This window comes from Cercospora beticola, chromosome 9 (assembly GCF_033473495.1).
Source record: "Cercospora beticola chromosome 9, complete sequence".
Lineage (NCBI taxonomy): Eukaryota > Fungi > Ascomycota > Dothideomycetes > Mycosphaerellales > Mycosphaerellaceae > Cercospora > Cercospora beticola.
Genome location: NC_088943.1, coordinates 1,171,228 through 1,185,688, shown reverse-complemented (window position 1 = coordinate 1,185,688; position 14,461 = coordinate 1,171,228). Strand labels below are relative to the sequence as shown.

Here is a 14,461-nt window from a genome sequence, read left to right as displayed (position 1 = left end):
GGCTCGCGAGCTTGGGTAGGCGTCGATAGATGAATGGGCTGGCGGTTCGCACGGACGCATGCGCGACTGCACATAGACCTGCAAGAATGCCGGGCGCCTGCGGTAGTCGCTGGGGTGCTTTCCAAGTGCAAAGATGATGATGGAGGCTGACGTGGAACAGCGCTTTCGGGAACTCACCTCTACTCTTTCAATCGCGTGGTCTGGCCTAGCCGGGCGTCTTCTGAAGCGTGCTGGCGAGCTGATAGGTCGAGCTGTCATGCGGGTGTGGAAAGCATAGCACTCCCACTGAAAATAGCCGCTTGGTAACGATGCGGGCAGTGGTGGGTATGGGAGCTTGGCTCTGCCCTCTATATTATTCAGGTCCAGGCGAGGTTCTTGCAGTGCTTCGCTAACAATATGGAGGATCTTTCTTTCGTGAATCGGCTTGGAAACGTGAGAGGCGTGTCTGTGAAGGGAACATCTTCTACGATGAGACTGCCGCGAGACGGCAAAGTCATCAGGCTTCCGGGCCAGGAAGCCATGGTGGCTCGGACTGCTCGAGTGTTCTGTGTAAGCGCCGCGAAGATCACACGAAAATGGACGATTGGTGATGGAGGCGGTCGACGTGCAGCTGCGCTGTGGAGGACCCCTCGAGAACAGGGATCCGCCAGCAGTAGAGTTTGGCGCTAAAGTGCAGTGACGGCCACTCAGGAAGCAGGAACGCAGCTGGGCGCTTAAGTTAGCTCCAACCTCGCGAGAGTTTGACCTCGTGCCTTCCGCCGCGTCGACTTCACCACCGAAACCTGGCAGAAAGGAAAGGACAACCAGCAGCGGTGGCGACAGCGCGCGTTTGGCCCTCGTGCGATGTGCTGCATGTGGAAGACGCTCCCGATGCGTGGCAAACAAGCTAAATGCTGACTTACATGTCAGGCATCCTTCCAGCTGCACCATTTCTATTCTGGAGCGTACGAGGACAAAGGCGTGGCAGGCCATACACAGAGCGGAGCGCATGCCGCTCGTGTTCTTTGGGACGCGATGTGCATCCTACGAAGCACAAACGTGGTCGCTTGGCCGGCCGAATGTGCTGCACCGCATGCCATCAATCTGGGTTTGAGCACAGAAGCATGTCGCTACACCTATCCTGTCGCCGGAGTAGCCATTCCTGGCCTATGCTTTGGCAAAATGATGCGTCTAGGCACAGGAACGATGTCGTCCGAAGCGAGAGAAGTGACCCAGACCGCACCTGACGACTATCCATCTATTCTACCACCAACCTTCCCCATGAGGCAGTCGGATCGCGAGCTTGGCGGCCCTATCGTTGCACAACATCTGCACTGCCTCTTCCTCGTCGTCAACAGACATCTTCACCTGGACGCTCGAACTTGGCTGAAAGTAGCACCAACGCCAGATCAGCACTCTCGGCGCATTCTGGGACCAAGAAACTTCGCAGAAAGTCATGAGCTACGTGACATGTCTATTATTGTTGACTATGTGATCATCTAGTATTGCCTCCTCAGGATCTGTATGATACTCTTGCAGTATGCCATCATACCACCCATAGTGATTGGTGACTGTGGCATCTCCCACGCGAATAGTCGCCTCCCGGACATCTTTGGACGCAGCACTTTTCTTCCAAAACGTTCTGGGCGGGATGTATTCGACTTCTTCAGGCGGAGGCGTGCTCGAAGCAAAAGACGCCGCCTCTTTCAAGGAGTGACATCTGACCAGAGCAGGCGTCCCGGTCCTCTGTGCCTTTGGAGCATGCAGAGGTAGGCCAAGACTATCACCGAATCGCTCCATACCAACATCCGGACTGCTTTGCCTGCGAACCATCTCCTCATGGATGACGTCCTCGTCAGCAAAGTGTGAATGCGGAGTGGAACTCTGCTTTGCAATATTCTCAAGCTCGAAATTGAACCCACTCGAATCGGTGGCTGCTGCCGAACGGTTGAAGTGCCCTCTGAGTTCAAGATTGAAGCCACTGGATTCTGTCTTAGCCGGAGAACTGCCGTATGACGTTGTGGGAAGCAACCCATCAGCTTCGTTGTCCTCATCTACGAACGCGAAGGGATTGCCTGGGTCGTGATACCATGTCCGGCGGACACGGCGCATTGTATGGCTACCAGAAATCTTCATGTACCGTTCATCATTCACTTTGCGAGGCCTTGAAGGTGAGCTACTCCTGCTTGAGCTATGGCTAACATCGTCTTCTTCTGCTTCTTCGCGATGATCGTCGTCGTCTTGCAGATCTTCAATTCCTTAGTCACAGTCAGCTCTCGAACGCACTCCCGAATGGTAAAGATGAAACAGACACAAATGAAACAAAAATGAAAACTTGATAGGGATTCTGAACAACAACAATACACCTTTTCCTTCCTCACCACCTCCAAGGCAAGTCCAGCTCACCATATCAGCAGCCCAATCAACACCCCGAAGGAACCATTACCCATACCCCCCCTCAAAAGAACCGCGCCGCCCCACCCTCAGAATCCACCATATCATAATGAAGCAACTTACCTTCCAATCTCCGCTGATAGCAAACCTCACACAACCCCTGTCTCAAACTCTCCACCGGAGCAGCATAAGGACACCCAAAACACCTCTGACGTCCCTGACTCGCATCGGCATCTACGAAACTCAGATCAGAATCCACAGAATCTCTTCTTTTGTTGTGAGACTTTGAGGGTTTTGAGGATTTGAAGGTGTGAGAAAAGAAATGAGCGATGTCCTCACCTTTTGTTGTGGTATGGGTTTTGGCTTTTGTCTGAGATTTTGGTGGTGGTGGTGGTGGAGGGTGTCGGGGAGCGAAATCTTGACGTGAGGTTTCTTTTTCTTTCTGCAAAGCTCTTTCCCTGTCTCTTCGAAGCTTAGCTGCGCGTTCAGCGGGTGTAGGTCGGAGGTCTTTGGGAGGAGGAGTTGGAGGGCAATCATCCTCTTCTTCTTTACTGCGTCGGAACTGACGCTCATATTGGGATTTTACTGACATTAGCCAGTCGTCGTCGCGATATTTCGGGCTGGTAGCTTCGGGTACGCGAGAGCGTTCCGAAGAACTGCGGCCGAAGAAGTCTCGTAAGAGACCTCGATGAGAGCCGCTGCTGTCGGGACGATCTAGAGGAGTTCGTGGTCTGGTTTGGTTGAGATTGTTGTTGAACGGTCCACGATATGGAGGCCAGAGACCAGGGCTTTCGGAATATGCTGGCGGTGGTGGACTAACAGGACGAGGAGCCTCGAAGGGTGTTTGCGATCTGCTGTCTATTCCGCCTGTGTGGTAGAAGCCCGAGGAGTCTCGATAGATGTATGGAATCCGAGGCGACTCATTGCTTGAAATTGTGCGAGCGTGGCTTGCAGGACGATACTGATACTGCTGCTGTTGCTGTTGAACATACTGTCGTTGCGGTTGTTGCTGCTGCTGCTGCTGTGGCTGCTCACGCTCATACTCATACCCCGAGAAATACCAATCCATATCGTTCCTCTCGTCGAGAGAATAAGGCGATGCTTTTGCTGGTGGTGGTGCTGCTGCTCCACGCTCCAGGCGCGAGGCAGGCTGATCGTTCAGAATCAGCTTTCCGGTCAAGTCGCAGCGTGCGAGTGATTCGTAGTTCATACTTACAATTAGGTTGGTGAAATTGTGTTAATGGAGAAAAGTTTGAGAAAGTGGCGTGGAGCGAAGAGAGTAGGTGAAATGGCACCGGAAACAGAAGAGTGCTAGTTTAGACAAAGGAGACAGGTGCCGATTGATGATGATACTGCTGCTGATGCTGTGAAAGGACATCTTTGCAGACAATGGGATTTTAATTCTTGGAGTCAAGTATGCTCAACGAAGTCAAAGAAGATTCTTTTGTCTGGGTCGTGAGTGTAGAGAAGCGTGAAAGGAAAGACATTGCATTGTCTGACTTACAATCGACTGCAACGAGACGAGACAGCGAGAGCCGAAGCATTCGTCATCGAGTAAGACGATACCGTAAAGATTCATGTCTTGTTGAACTGTTAACAAAAATACCATTTCTTGTCTCTGCTTTGCTATACTACCAACAAATGCTAAAATTTGGACCTTGTTGACTCTGGACCATTTGTGCCTGCTCGATCACCACGTACCCGAGTTCAACTCTTTCGAGTGCCAGCCACGCTCGACAACAAAAAGTAACGATGTGACATCCGGTGTCTCTCCAACCAAGCTCACATGTCCGCCCGTTTCAAGATGCATTAAAAAGTGGAGCGTCAACAGCCTGGAGAGATGTTAGTGTTTGAAGCAGTAGAAAGCGGATAATTGTGTAGACCTACCCATTACGCAGTTCCCAAATTCACCCAACTCATAGTGCGAAAGCCAAAGTGCCAATAACAATAGACAGCGCAGCGAAGCCAAAGTGGCCGTATGATGAGGCAGCACCCTGGTATGGTGGTGGTGTGGCGCCAGTCTCGCCAGCTGGAGGTGGCAGACCGCTGCTGCCGGTGGCGACGCACTCTGGTCCAGGGCATTTCACAGTCGTGCTAGGCGTTGGGTATGGTGCAGCAGTTGGTGCAGTGACGCCTGGGCCAGTTGGGACGTTGCCGCCTGGTGGTGGGTTGCCAGAGTCGTCTCCGCCGCTTGGCTTGGGAGGAGTGCTGCCGTTGTCGCCTCCGTTGTCGCCTCCTGGTGGAGGGTATTGGCCTGGAGGACCGGTTGGCGTGGGTCCTACAGAGGTGCCGCTGGTAGCCTCGCAATCGCATGGCTCGGTGACTGTCACCAGGACAGGCTTCGTTGGCATAGCGCCCTTGCAGGCCTGGCACTCCTTAACAGTAGTTGTGAATCCTGGTGGCACGTAGTCTGGACCGTGGGTCCATGTAGGCTCTGGACCGTCGCATGTCTCGGTGATGGTGTGTGTCACTGGAGCAAGTCCAGTCTCGCAAATAGATTGGTAGACCGTAGTGTAGACAGTCGTGTGCTTTGTCGGCGTGGGGACACCCGAAGACTCATCGTGGTGGCACTTTGGGCAGTATGTAGCAGTGACACCTTCGGTGACAGTGATCATCGTCTCGATCGATGCTGTTGGGCAGTCATTGTATGTGACTGTGGTATATGAGAGTGGCGATTCAGCTGGGTATCCTGCCTGCGCAGACACGCCGGCAACAGCCAACGCTGCGGCGGCAGCTTGTGATCGCACCTTCATCTTGAAGTGTGGAGGTTGACGATCAGTAGATTTGATGGATCCTTGACACGTATGTTGCGACCGGTAGAATCTGCTGAGCGAACGACTGTCGAGTTAGAGCGAGCGAATGTGGGAACCAGCAGTATGAATGCTTGGAAGATCAGAACGAGTGATGATCTACCGGAAGCAGTAATTAGTAGCTGACAGACGAAAGCGACCTGGTCGACCAAGAGGTATGCAGCCTTATACTACGGCAACCGTTCGCGGCGCGCGGTGTTGATACGGTTCACATTCCTGGGGAAATTGCTTGTGCCATTCCGCAGCTCGACGACAAACAGCCCAATGTGGCAAAGACTCACCACACGGCAAGCGAGATAGCATGCCACTGGAGTCTGCTCTCCCGCTCTATTGTAGCTGGACTGGCTCGAGACTGGTTCTCATCAAAGTCTTGTTTGCGTCCCTCTGCGATCTCAGTCTTGGGGCCTTGCTGTCTTGATCGTACTGGCGACTTCGAGACATCAGATCCTTGGGGCGCGATGGGTCTTGGTCCTTGATTAATGCCATAATTTAATGGCTACGCACGCGTCCGTGTTCAATTCGCAGGTCTTTCTGCTGCCTAACGACGGTCCTCGCGCGCAAGTAGCCCGTCTCGATCCTCGGGTGAGCACACGACGCCTTCGTCTTTTTTTGACACGAGATAATGCCCCTTCATCGCACGTGTTCGAGACCAAGAAGAGTATGCGCGAGCGTTCTCATTGGTATTCTGCGGCCGCTTCCCGGATCAGTGGACTGAGTCCAATGGGGCGGTCTCGTCACTGACTTTCCGCATATCTCTGCCAGCGTGGCATGTAACGAGCGACACGCGCATCGTACTGCGCCCATTCGCTCCCGTTTGGATCTTCATCTTGTTTGCGTTTCTGTTCGGCGCCCACCTAAAGATCAACGACAGTCCTCCCTGCAATCAATGATGATGCTGATGTGAGAACCATCCTCAGGTTCGAAGACACTGTGGCCTACCGAAGGCAGCACGCACAAAGCAGAATGAAGAAAGTCGCAATGATTCCCACGTCCAGACTCATGTTCAATGGCTCGCGTTCATGCGACCCGAACAGTACTTGCTTACCTGTCTACCTGACGTCAAATCCGAGACCGCGAACGCCAGCCAGCACACGTAGACAAAACGCCGGACAGCTCGCCATGATCTCATCAGCTCGGCTCTTGACGGTCTTGGTTGTTCGCCAGAGCTCGATGCCTAGGCATGCCGCAGCGACATCGCAAAGGTAGGCGATGAAGTAAGAGAAAGCTCTTTCGGGAGAACTCGGGGCATGCGCTCAATTGTCGATCGCCGGGTACGCTCGCGGGTTGGATGGCCAAGACATCGAGATGCTAGCGATGCATCAGAAGACTACTGTAGATGGAATGATGGTTTTGAAGGAGAAAGAACTAGAAGCGCGGAAACAGGATGAGCAAAACGAACGCCAAGGCTCGCTTTGTCACGAAAGTGACACGCCCGCTCCGCGTGTTGAAGTCCCACCGCAGAGGACGCCGGACGGTAGAAGGCACGCTTGAAACTTTGGCCGACTGGGAAGGAATGATTTTTGAATCTGGGTATATCATGACTTTCATTTCACTGGCTTTTTGCCCTTTGCTTTCGACTCTCATGCGTTTACTGAGGGTCAAGTCTTTTCGCTAAAACCAAACCGCTTAGATGTTGACCGCAGTGCGGAAGTTGTTGCCTGCGTAGACAGCATTGCTGCCCAGCTCCTCCTCGATACGCAGAATCTGGTTGAGCTTGGCGAGACGCTCGGAACGTGCTGGAGCACCGGTCTTGATCTGTCCAGCGCGAAGACCGACAGCGATGTCTGCAATCGTCACATCCTCGGTCTCACCAGATCTGTGGGAGACCATGACGCCCCACGTCGCGCCATAAGCATCCTTGGCGGCCTGAATGGCCTCAGTGATGGTACCAATCTGGTTGACCTTGAGGAGAAGAGCGTTGCAAGCCTTGGTCTCGATGGCCTTCTTGATGAAGGTTGGGTTGGTCACGGTCAAGTCATCGCCGACGAGCTGGAAGTCGGTGTTCTTGTAGAAGTAGCTCCAAGCCTCCCAGTCATCCTCGGCGAATGGATCCTCGATGGACACGATTGGGTACTTCTTGGCGAGGTTGCGGTATTGGTCTGCGAGTTGCTCGTATGTGACCCACTTGCTCTTGTCGCTGTCTGGGTTCTTGAAGTCCAAATCGTACTTCTTCTCCTCGGTCTTGTAGAATTCTGATGAAGCAACATCCATGGCAATCTTGATCTGGCCAGTGTAGCCAGCAGCCTCGATCGACTCGGTGATCAGGTCGAGAGCCTCCTCAGCGGTTTGAATATCTGGTGCGACACCTCCCTCGTCACCGACGTTGCCGGCAGACTGGCCATACTTCTTCTTGGCGAGGGTCTTGAGCTTCTGGTAGACTTCAGCGCCCTGGCGCATGGCCTCGGTGAAGGTAGGTGCTTCGCTGTTAGAACTAAGTCAGCTCGTGTAACTCAATCCTAGCCCTCACTGATCGGTTCACTTACGATGGGACGATCATGAACTCTTGGAAAGCGAGACGGCCACCGGCGTGCGAGCCACCGTTGAGCACGTTCATGAAAGGAACTGGCAAGACGTATGGCTTCTTGGTGCCAGCGAGATCGCTAATGTGGGCGTAGAGTGGGACACGCTTCTCAGCGGCGGCAGCCTTGGCCACGGCCATGGAAACACCGAGGATGGCATTTGCACCGAGAGTGGTCTTGTTCGGTGTACCGTCGAGCTTGTTGAGGAAAGCGTCAACGGCGGATTGGTCCTTGACATCCAGGTTCTCCTTGATGAGAGCTGGAGCGATCTTCTCGTTCACATTGGCGACAGCCTTGGTGACACCTGAGTGTGTATTCTTGTCAGAATCGCCTTCTTACTTGTCTCGACAAATCGCATAATCTTACCCTTGCCGTTCCACTTGCTCTTGTCCTCATCACGGAGCTCGCATGCCTCGTGTGATCCAGTGGAAGCACCAGAAGGAACGATGGCGCGGTGGAGACCAGTTTCAGTGACGATGTCAACCTCGACGGTTGGGTTACCGCGAGAGTCGTAGACGGAGCGTGCGTGGATCTTGGAGATACCCATGTTGGCGGCCGATTCCTGGAGTTGCAAGTCAGTCAAGTTTGCGGTTGTGATGCGTTCGGTAGCGAAGCAAAAGCAGCTTGAGGGTCTGAACGAGGTCTGCCCCTCACTGCCGAATGGCTTCACTGACAGCGTGTTTGGCACGAAGCAGAGAGGACTGAGGGTGCATACGTACTGTCACTGTGTAGAAGGGTTGTTTTGATCAGTGAGTTGGGGAGAGAAAGTGCGTGAGAAGAAGAAAGGTGATGCGAAGAAGTGACAACACAAAATGTTTCGAGATGCTCGCTGCTCAACGGACACCCCACCAAGCCCACCACGACGTGTGACAAGGATGAGCCATCGGCGGTGCACGGAATATACCCGAATGCAGGCCCGAACTCAAGCGATCCATTCTGCATGCCCACACGTGCTCTGCGCTTCTGCCTGCTTTCCTGCCTGACATCGCAACAGGAATGGCCATTCTCTGAATGCAGTCTAGCTGAACACGAGATGCGTATATGCCGTGCTGTACACGCGCTGGAGAGCCGGCCACGGTACGCATTGCATGGCATGCGAGATCAGATCCGCCCGCGCAAGCCAGGATTCCTCGCCTGGCGCCTTCTCCTAAGAGTGAGGCGGTGACTGATGATCTCTCGTCATGCAGATACGCCCAGACGGAGGTGAGAAAGCAGGACGCAAATGTTGGGGTTGGGATATCACAAATGTTTTCGATGCCTGAGGCCTTCTCGGCGCGGAAGCTGCCGCGCCGACGATGATGGAAGGTGCGCCGCGCGTGTTTGGAGCCTCACGGGCACTTGCTACTGAGCTCGCATGCACGAGCTCCATCACTCACATCGCATCGCATCTATCAACCTTTCACCACTCTCCCGTCGACTGCTGATCAGCTTGCGCGCTACTGTAAAGTAGCAGTCACTACGACCGATACCAACACACCCGCCACATCAGCACCATGTCGGACCCAGAGAGAGATCATGCGCTGGAGGAATACAAGAACAGACTTCTCGAATCGAGGGAGTGGGAGGCGAAGCTCAAGGCGCTACGATTAGAAATCAAAGGCCTACAACGAGATTTCGATGTATCGGAGGAGAACATCAAGGCACTGCAGAGTGTTGGTCAGATCATCGGCGAAGTGCTGAAACAGCTTGATGAGGAGCGCTTCATCGTCAAAGCATCATCAGGGCCTCGATATGTTGTCGGATGCAGATCAAAAGTCGACAAGGTGAAGTTGAAGCAGGGTACACGCGTTGCGCTGGACATGACCACTCTCACAATCATGCGCATGCTTCCCCGGGAGGTCGATCCGTTGGTGTACAACATGTCGCTCGAGGATCCAGGACAGGTATCATTTGCGGGTATCGGTGGGCTGAACGACCAGATCAGAGAGCTGCGAGAAGTCATCGAGCTACCACTGAAGAATCCGGAGCTCTTCTTGCGGGTTGGCATCAAGCCGCCGAAGGGCGTGCTGCTGTACGGTCCTCCCGGAACTGGCAAGACACTCCTCGCGCGTGCTGTTGCCAGCTCGCTCGAGACGAATTTCCTCAAAGGTATGCACTCCGCAACCTCGCATTGTCATTCACTGCTAACGTAACGCGTAGTCGTTTCGTCCGCCATCGTCGATAAATACATCGGAGAATCCGCCCGCCTCATTCGCGAAATGTTCGGTTATGCCAAAGAACACGAGCCCTGTATCATTTTCATGGACGAAATCGATGCTATTGGTGGGCGGCGATTCAGCGAGGGAACCAGTGCCGATCGTGAGATTCAGCGTACATTGATGGAGTTACTCAACCAGCTTGATGGATTCGACTATTTGGGAAAGACAAAGATCATCATGGCGACCAACAGGCCAGATACCCTCGATCCAGCGCTTCTACGTGCTGGTCGGTTGGACAGGAAGATTGAGATCCCACTGCCGAACGAGGCTGGACGATTGGAGGTGCTCAAAATTCATGCTTCAAGCGTGCAGAAGGAGGGAGAGATCGACTTCGAATCAGTGGTGAAGATGAGCGACGGGCTCAACGGAGCAGATTTGAGGAACGTGGTGACAGAGGCTGGGCTATTCGCCATTAAGGATTACAGGGAATCCGTGAACCAGGACGATTTCAACAAAGCAGTACGAAAGGTCGCCGAGAGCAAGAAGCTAGAAGGTAAGACACACTGGCGTCGCCGCTACTCTACGACCTCTTTGACTAGTGCTAACATGTTTGACAGGCAAGCTGGAGTACCAGAAGTTGTAAAGGCATTGAAGAACATAGTGATGACTCTGCATAATCTGTCATTGAGCATGGCGTTACGAGGACAAGGCCGAGCAATGATAGAGCGCTTCGCGAGACCACTGTACTATATCAAGGAGTAGTTGGAATGCTACCACCATTCACACAGCATTCTATACCCGCGCGGCGTATTTCACCCAACGAGATGTACCAGAGCAGGAGCAGTGCTACAAGACTGACGAAAATCAGTAGTGTCTCGGTTCGTCACACACCATCGCGCTGGATCGTAACGCCTTCCTCAGCTTTGAAGATGATTGACTGCAACCGAACCACAGCTGTATTAGCCTCTGGCAAAGAGACGGCACTAAGTCAGACTTCACCGTACAGGAAACAGCATGCACTCCAATAGGTAAATGCCGTTTTCCGTGTCGTGATTTAGCGCGACTGCTCAGACACGTGCATGTGTTGGTTATGGAGCATCATTCAGCTTTCCGGCCAGTCTCCGGTCGTAGCTGCTGCTTTTTCTCAGTACTTCAGCTGCATGATCGTGAACATAATGCCTACCACATGACATTTTTCGATCTCAACTGAACACACCGATCACTTGTGCAGAAAACACGAGCGGCACAGGTGAGGGATTCCGCCAAGGCTGATCGCCTGCCCTGACATCACTCTTCGTGCATTCTTGGACTTCCGGATCTCGTGGCTGGAGGACGGTAGGATCGAACAACTTGTTTCTGCTCTTTCACATCGACAAGTTCACCCAGAAATCTCAAATGCTCTGCAGAGCTTGACAGAGCTTCAGATGGGCATTGTGAGAGCGTTTTGACATCCAACACCAACGTCGTCTAGACCCCAGAAGCAGCCAGGATTGGAAACAGGAGCGGCGCCTGGGGCCCTAGCCGCCACAGCTTCCACCCATGGACTTCACCATCCTCAAAGACGATGGCTACGGCAAGAACCGAAGAGAGGGCTCGACGTCCTTTGATGCGATTCTAGGAGCTTTCATCCCGACTTTCGTCATCTCTGTCATCTACCTGATCATCTTCACATTCATCCGAAACTACTTCAGGAAGACTTTCGCGCCACGAACGTACTTGGGAACCATTCCGGAGAAAGACCGCACGCCAGCTTCTCATGCAGATGGCAAGTCATGGCTTCACGACTTTCGTCGGCTTACGGACAAATTCGTCTTGAAGCACAATTCGCTTGATGCGTACTTGTTTCTGCGATTCCTGAAGTTCATCATCGTGGTCTGTGTTGCAGGATCATGTTTGACATGGCCGATTTTGTTCCCGATCAACGCCACTGGAGGAGGGAATGCGAGTCAACTGGATCGGATCAGCTTCAGTAACATTGCGAAGAACTCACACCTTTGGGCACACACGGTTGTGGCATGGACCCTGTTCATCGGGATTTTTCTGGCAATTATCTACGAAAGACTGAGACTCATTGGAATCAGGCAGGCAGCCTACCTGAATGAACCTTACTCTTCAAGGCTGTCAGCAAAGACAGTGCTATTCCTGAATGTTCCACAGGACGCACTTTTGCAGGAAAATTTAAACGAATACTTTGGCGAGGAAGCTAAGCACTCTTGGCCTGTCAAAGACACTGGAGATCTGCCAAAATTGATCGAAGAACGAAGTGCTGCTGTAGAGGAGTTGGAAAGCGCGCAGTACGACTTCATTCTGAAGAACACGAAAGCTCAGAAGAGCGGTGCCAGGACTGCGCCACAGTCCGATTCATCTGTGGAGAATGGAAACGGCCACTCTCAGATGAAGCATCGCCCGACTACCAGAAAACCATTGGTGGTCGGCCAGAAGGTCGATCGTATTGAGTCCGCGAGGGAGAAGCTGCTTCACCTCGAAGGACGCATCAAGGCCGTTCGTGCTGCGCCGAGCAGGAATATTCCTGGCGAGGGTGCGGTCTTCGTATCATTCGCCAGCCAAGAGGCAGCACATCGAGCATTCCAGCAAATCCGCTTTCACAAGCAGTTGCCAATTCAAGACCGTTACCTGGCTGTGCAGCCGAAAGAGGTTCTGTGGCAGAATGTGCAACTGCCAGTCGCCAACCGCCTCAGCAAAGCATCTCTCGGTCTGGTGTTCGTAATTGTATTCACCATCTTCTTTGCCATTCCAATTGGTCTTGTGGGAACACTCAGCAACGTCAGAGAGCTTGCTGACAAGGTCAAATTCTTGAACTTTCTCAATGACTTGCCAGACTGGATTCTGGGACTCCTGGTCGGTTTCATTCCTCCTGCTGTGGTCAGTTGGTTTGTATCCTACGTTCCGAAGCTGTTCAGACACATCGCCAAGCTATCTGGCGAGCCCACTATACCACAGGCAGAGCTGAAGACTCAGGCTTGGTTCATGGTGTTCCAGGTGGTCCAGGTTTTCTTGGTGACTACATTCTCCTCAGGTGCTGCGGCAGTCGCGACCAAGATCGCAAAGGATCCACGATCAGCGCCTGACCTGCTTGCCTCAAGTCTTCCAAAAGCGTCCAACTTCTATTTGACGTACTTCATCCTGCAAGGCACCACAAGTGCCGCGAGCAACCTGCTGGATTACTCCGAACTTCTCGAGTACCTATTCTATGAGTACGTCTGGAACAAGACGCCACGAGAGAAGTTTCAGACTTATGCTCAGATGCGCGGCACACCTTGGGCGGCCTGGCTTCCCAAATTTACCAATTTCTTGATCATTGCAACGGCTTATGCGTGCATACAACCTCTTATCATTGGGTTTGCAGCAATCGGCGTAGCACTGTTCTACTTCAGCTACAAGTACAATTTGCTCTACGTGAGACAGACCAAGATTGATACGAAGGGCGAGGCATACAAACGAGCTCTGCAGCAGATGCCAACAGGTATATATCTGGCTGAATTGTCCTTGATCGGTCTCTTTGGTGCTAGAAAAGCTAGCGTTCAGACTGCATTAATGGTCGTGCTACTCGTCATCACAGCTGTGGCAAATCTGGCTCTCGACAGAGCACTTCGGCCTCTGGAGCTATACCTGGGCGTGGACAAGTGGCAGGAGATGGAAGTCCCACTTCTAGCAGAAGAAGACGGCATTGATCCCAATGACGAGGCTGCATTGCATGCTGCATCGCACGGTCGCCGCCTCGGGCTCAATAAATTGCCGGGTCCTTTGCCCAGGTGGTTGAGCGACTTCTTCGATTCGATTGTCGCATCATCTCGAGAGCAAATGCGTTCCTGGCTTCGAGAAGATGATGGGACAGAAGGCGAGTCATACGCATTGAGTGACGAGGATACCCAGAAGGCCTATACCGACCCTGCTTTCACGTCCAAGACACCGAAGCTCTGGATCCCGAGTGACAAGTATGGTATCTCGAAGCAAGAGATCGAGCATAACGAGAAAGAGGGAATTACGACGACGAATGAGGCTGCAGAGATCGATGAGGATGGACGACTGCATTGGGATCACAATTTCGAGAATGTTCCGATTCATTCGAAGCCGAAAGTGATATAGTGTGAGGGGGGACTATACGGCAGACAGGACGTGCTTTTAGAAAAGTTGTATGAGTGTACGATAGTATTCGGAATCGATCCGGTCTCTGACAGGGTCACTGTAACACAAGTTGCAGCTGCCGGCAATGCAGGCCGCTTTCATGTGCATGTTAGTGGTGTTGATCTACCGTAGATTAAGGATTTGGGCCGTATATACTGTATAACTAGAACTATATACCCATCAGTATACTTCCGCCGCTAAACCAACTAGAGATATCGAGCGCGGGTAATAGTTATCTTCTACCTTTGCGCCTGCGTAGTGCCCTGCAAACGCATAAGTATAGGGCAATTCGACTATAGAGATTAAAAGTATATATGTTCGCAGAAGCCGGGAATTAGAATCTTCGAACTCTCGCGATATTCTACCTCGCCGTCGCTGCGTCACTTACATTACATTTATAGTATATATAAGCTAGAGGGTCAAAACCGCAGTATATACGAATCTATATCGTATGTATTGCAGGACCCACCCTGTA

The 14,461-nt window shown here is 52.6% G+C and overlaps 5 protein-coding genes across 5 annotated transcripts; 2 read left to right on the top strand and 3 right to left on the bottom strand.

Annotated features, from left to right (window-relative positions):
* Positions 1–1,440: 1,440 nt before the first annotated feature.
* Positions 1,441–3,583, bottom strand: RHO25_012702 (uncharacterized protein; the record flags this gene model as incomplete). The annotated part of the gene is made up of 3 exons (XM_023604000.1): positions 1,441–2,228; positions 2,497–2,607; positions 2,713–3,583. The coding sequence occupies 3 exons, from the start codon at positions 3,581–3,583 to the stop codon at positions 1,441–1,443; spliced, it is 1,770 nt and encodes a 589-aa protein (XP_023450393.1).
* A 706-nt stretch (positions 3,584–4,289) lies between these two features.
* RHO25_012701 (uncharacterized protein) lies at positions 4,290–5,126 on the bottom strand (the record flags this gene model as incomplete). The annotated part of the gene is made up of 1 exon (XM_023603999.2): positions 4,290–5,126. The coding sequence occupies one exon, from the start codon at positions 5,124–5,126 to the stop codon at positions 4,290–4,292; it is 837 nt and encodes a 278-aa protein (XP_023450394.1).
* Positions 5,127–6,809: 1,683 nt separating this feature from the next.
* Positions 6,810–8,249, bottom strand: RHO25_012700 (uncharacterized protein; the record flags this gene model as incomplete). The annotated part of the gene is made up of 3 exons (XM_023603998.2): positions 6,810–7,605; positions 7,667–8,006; positions 8,069–8,249. 3 exons carry the CDS (start codon positions 8,247–8,249, stop codon positions 6,810–6,812), a joined length of 1,317 nt encoding a protein of 438 aa, XP_023450391.1.
* Positions 8,250–9,195: 946 nt separating this feature from the next.
* On the top strand, positions 9,196–10,483 carry RPT4 (26S proteasome subunit rpt4; the record flags this gene model as incomplete). Its single annotated transcript, XM_023603997.2, has 3 exons — positions 9,196–9,790; positions 9,842–10,393; positions 10,458–10,483. 3 exons carry the CDS (start codon positions 9,196–9,198, stop codon positions 10,481–10,483), a joined length of 1,173 nt encoding a protein of 390 aa, XP_023450392.1.
* An 896-nt stretch (positions 10,484–11,379) lies between these two features.
* Positions 11,380–13,947, top strand: RHO25_012698 (uncharacterized protein; the record flags this gene model as incomplete). The annotated part of the gene is made up of 1 exon (XM_023603996.2): positions 11,380–13,947. One exon carries the CDS (start codon positions 11,380–11,382, stop codon positions 13,945–13,947), a length of 2,568 nt encoding a protein of 855 aa, XP_023450389.1.
* Positions 13,948–14,461: the final 514 nt, after the last annotated feature.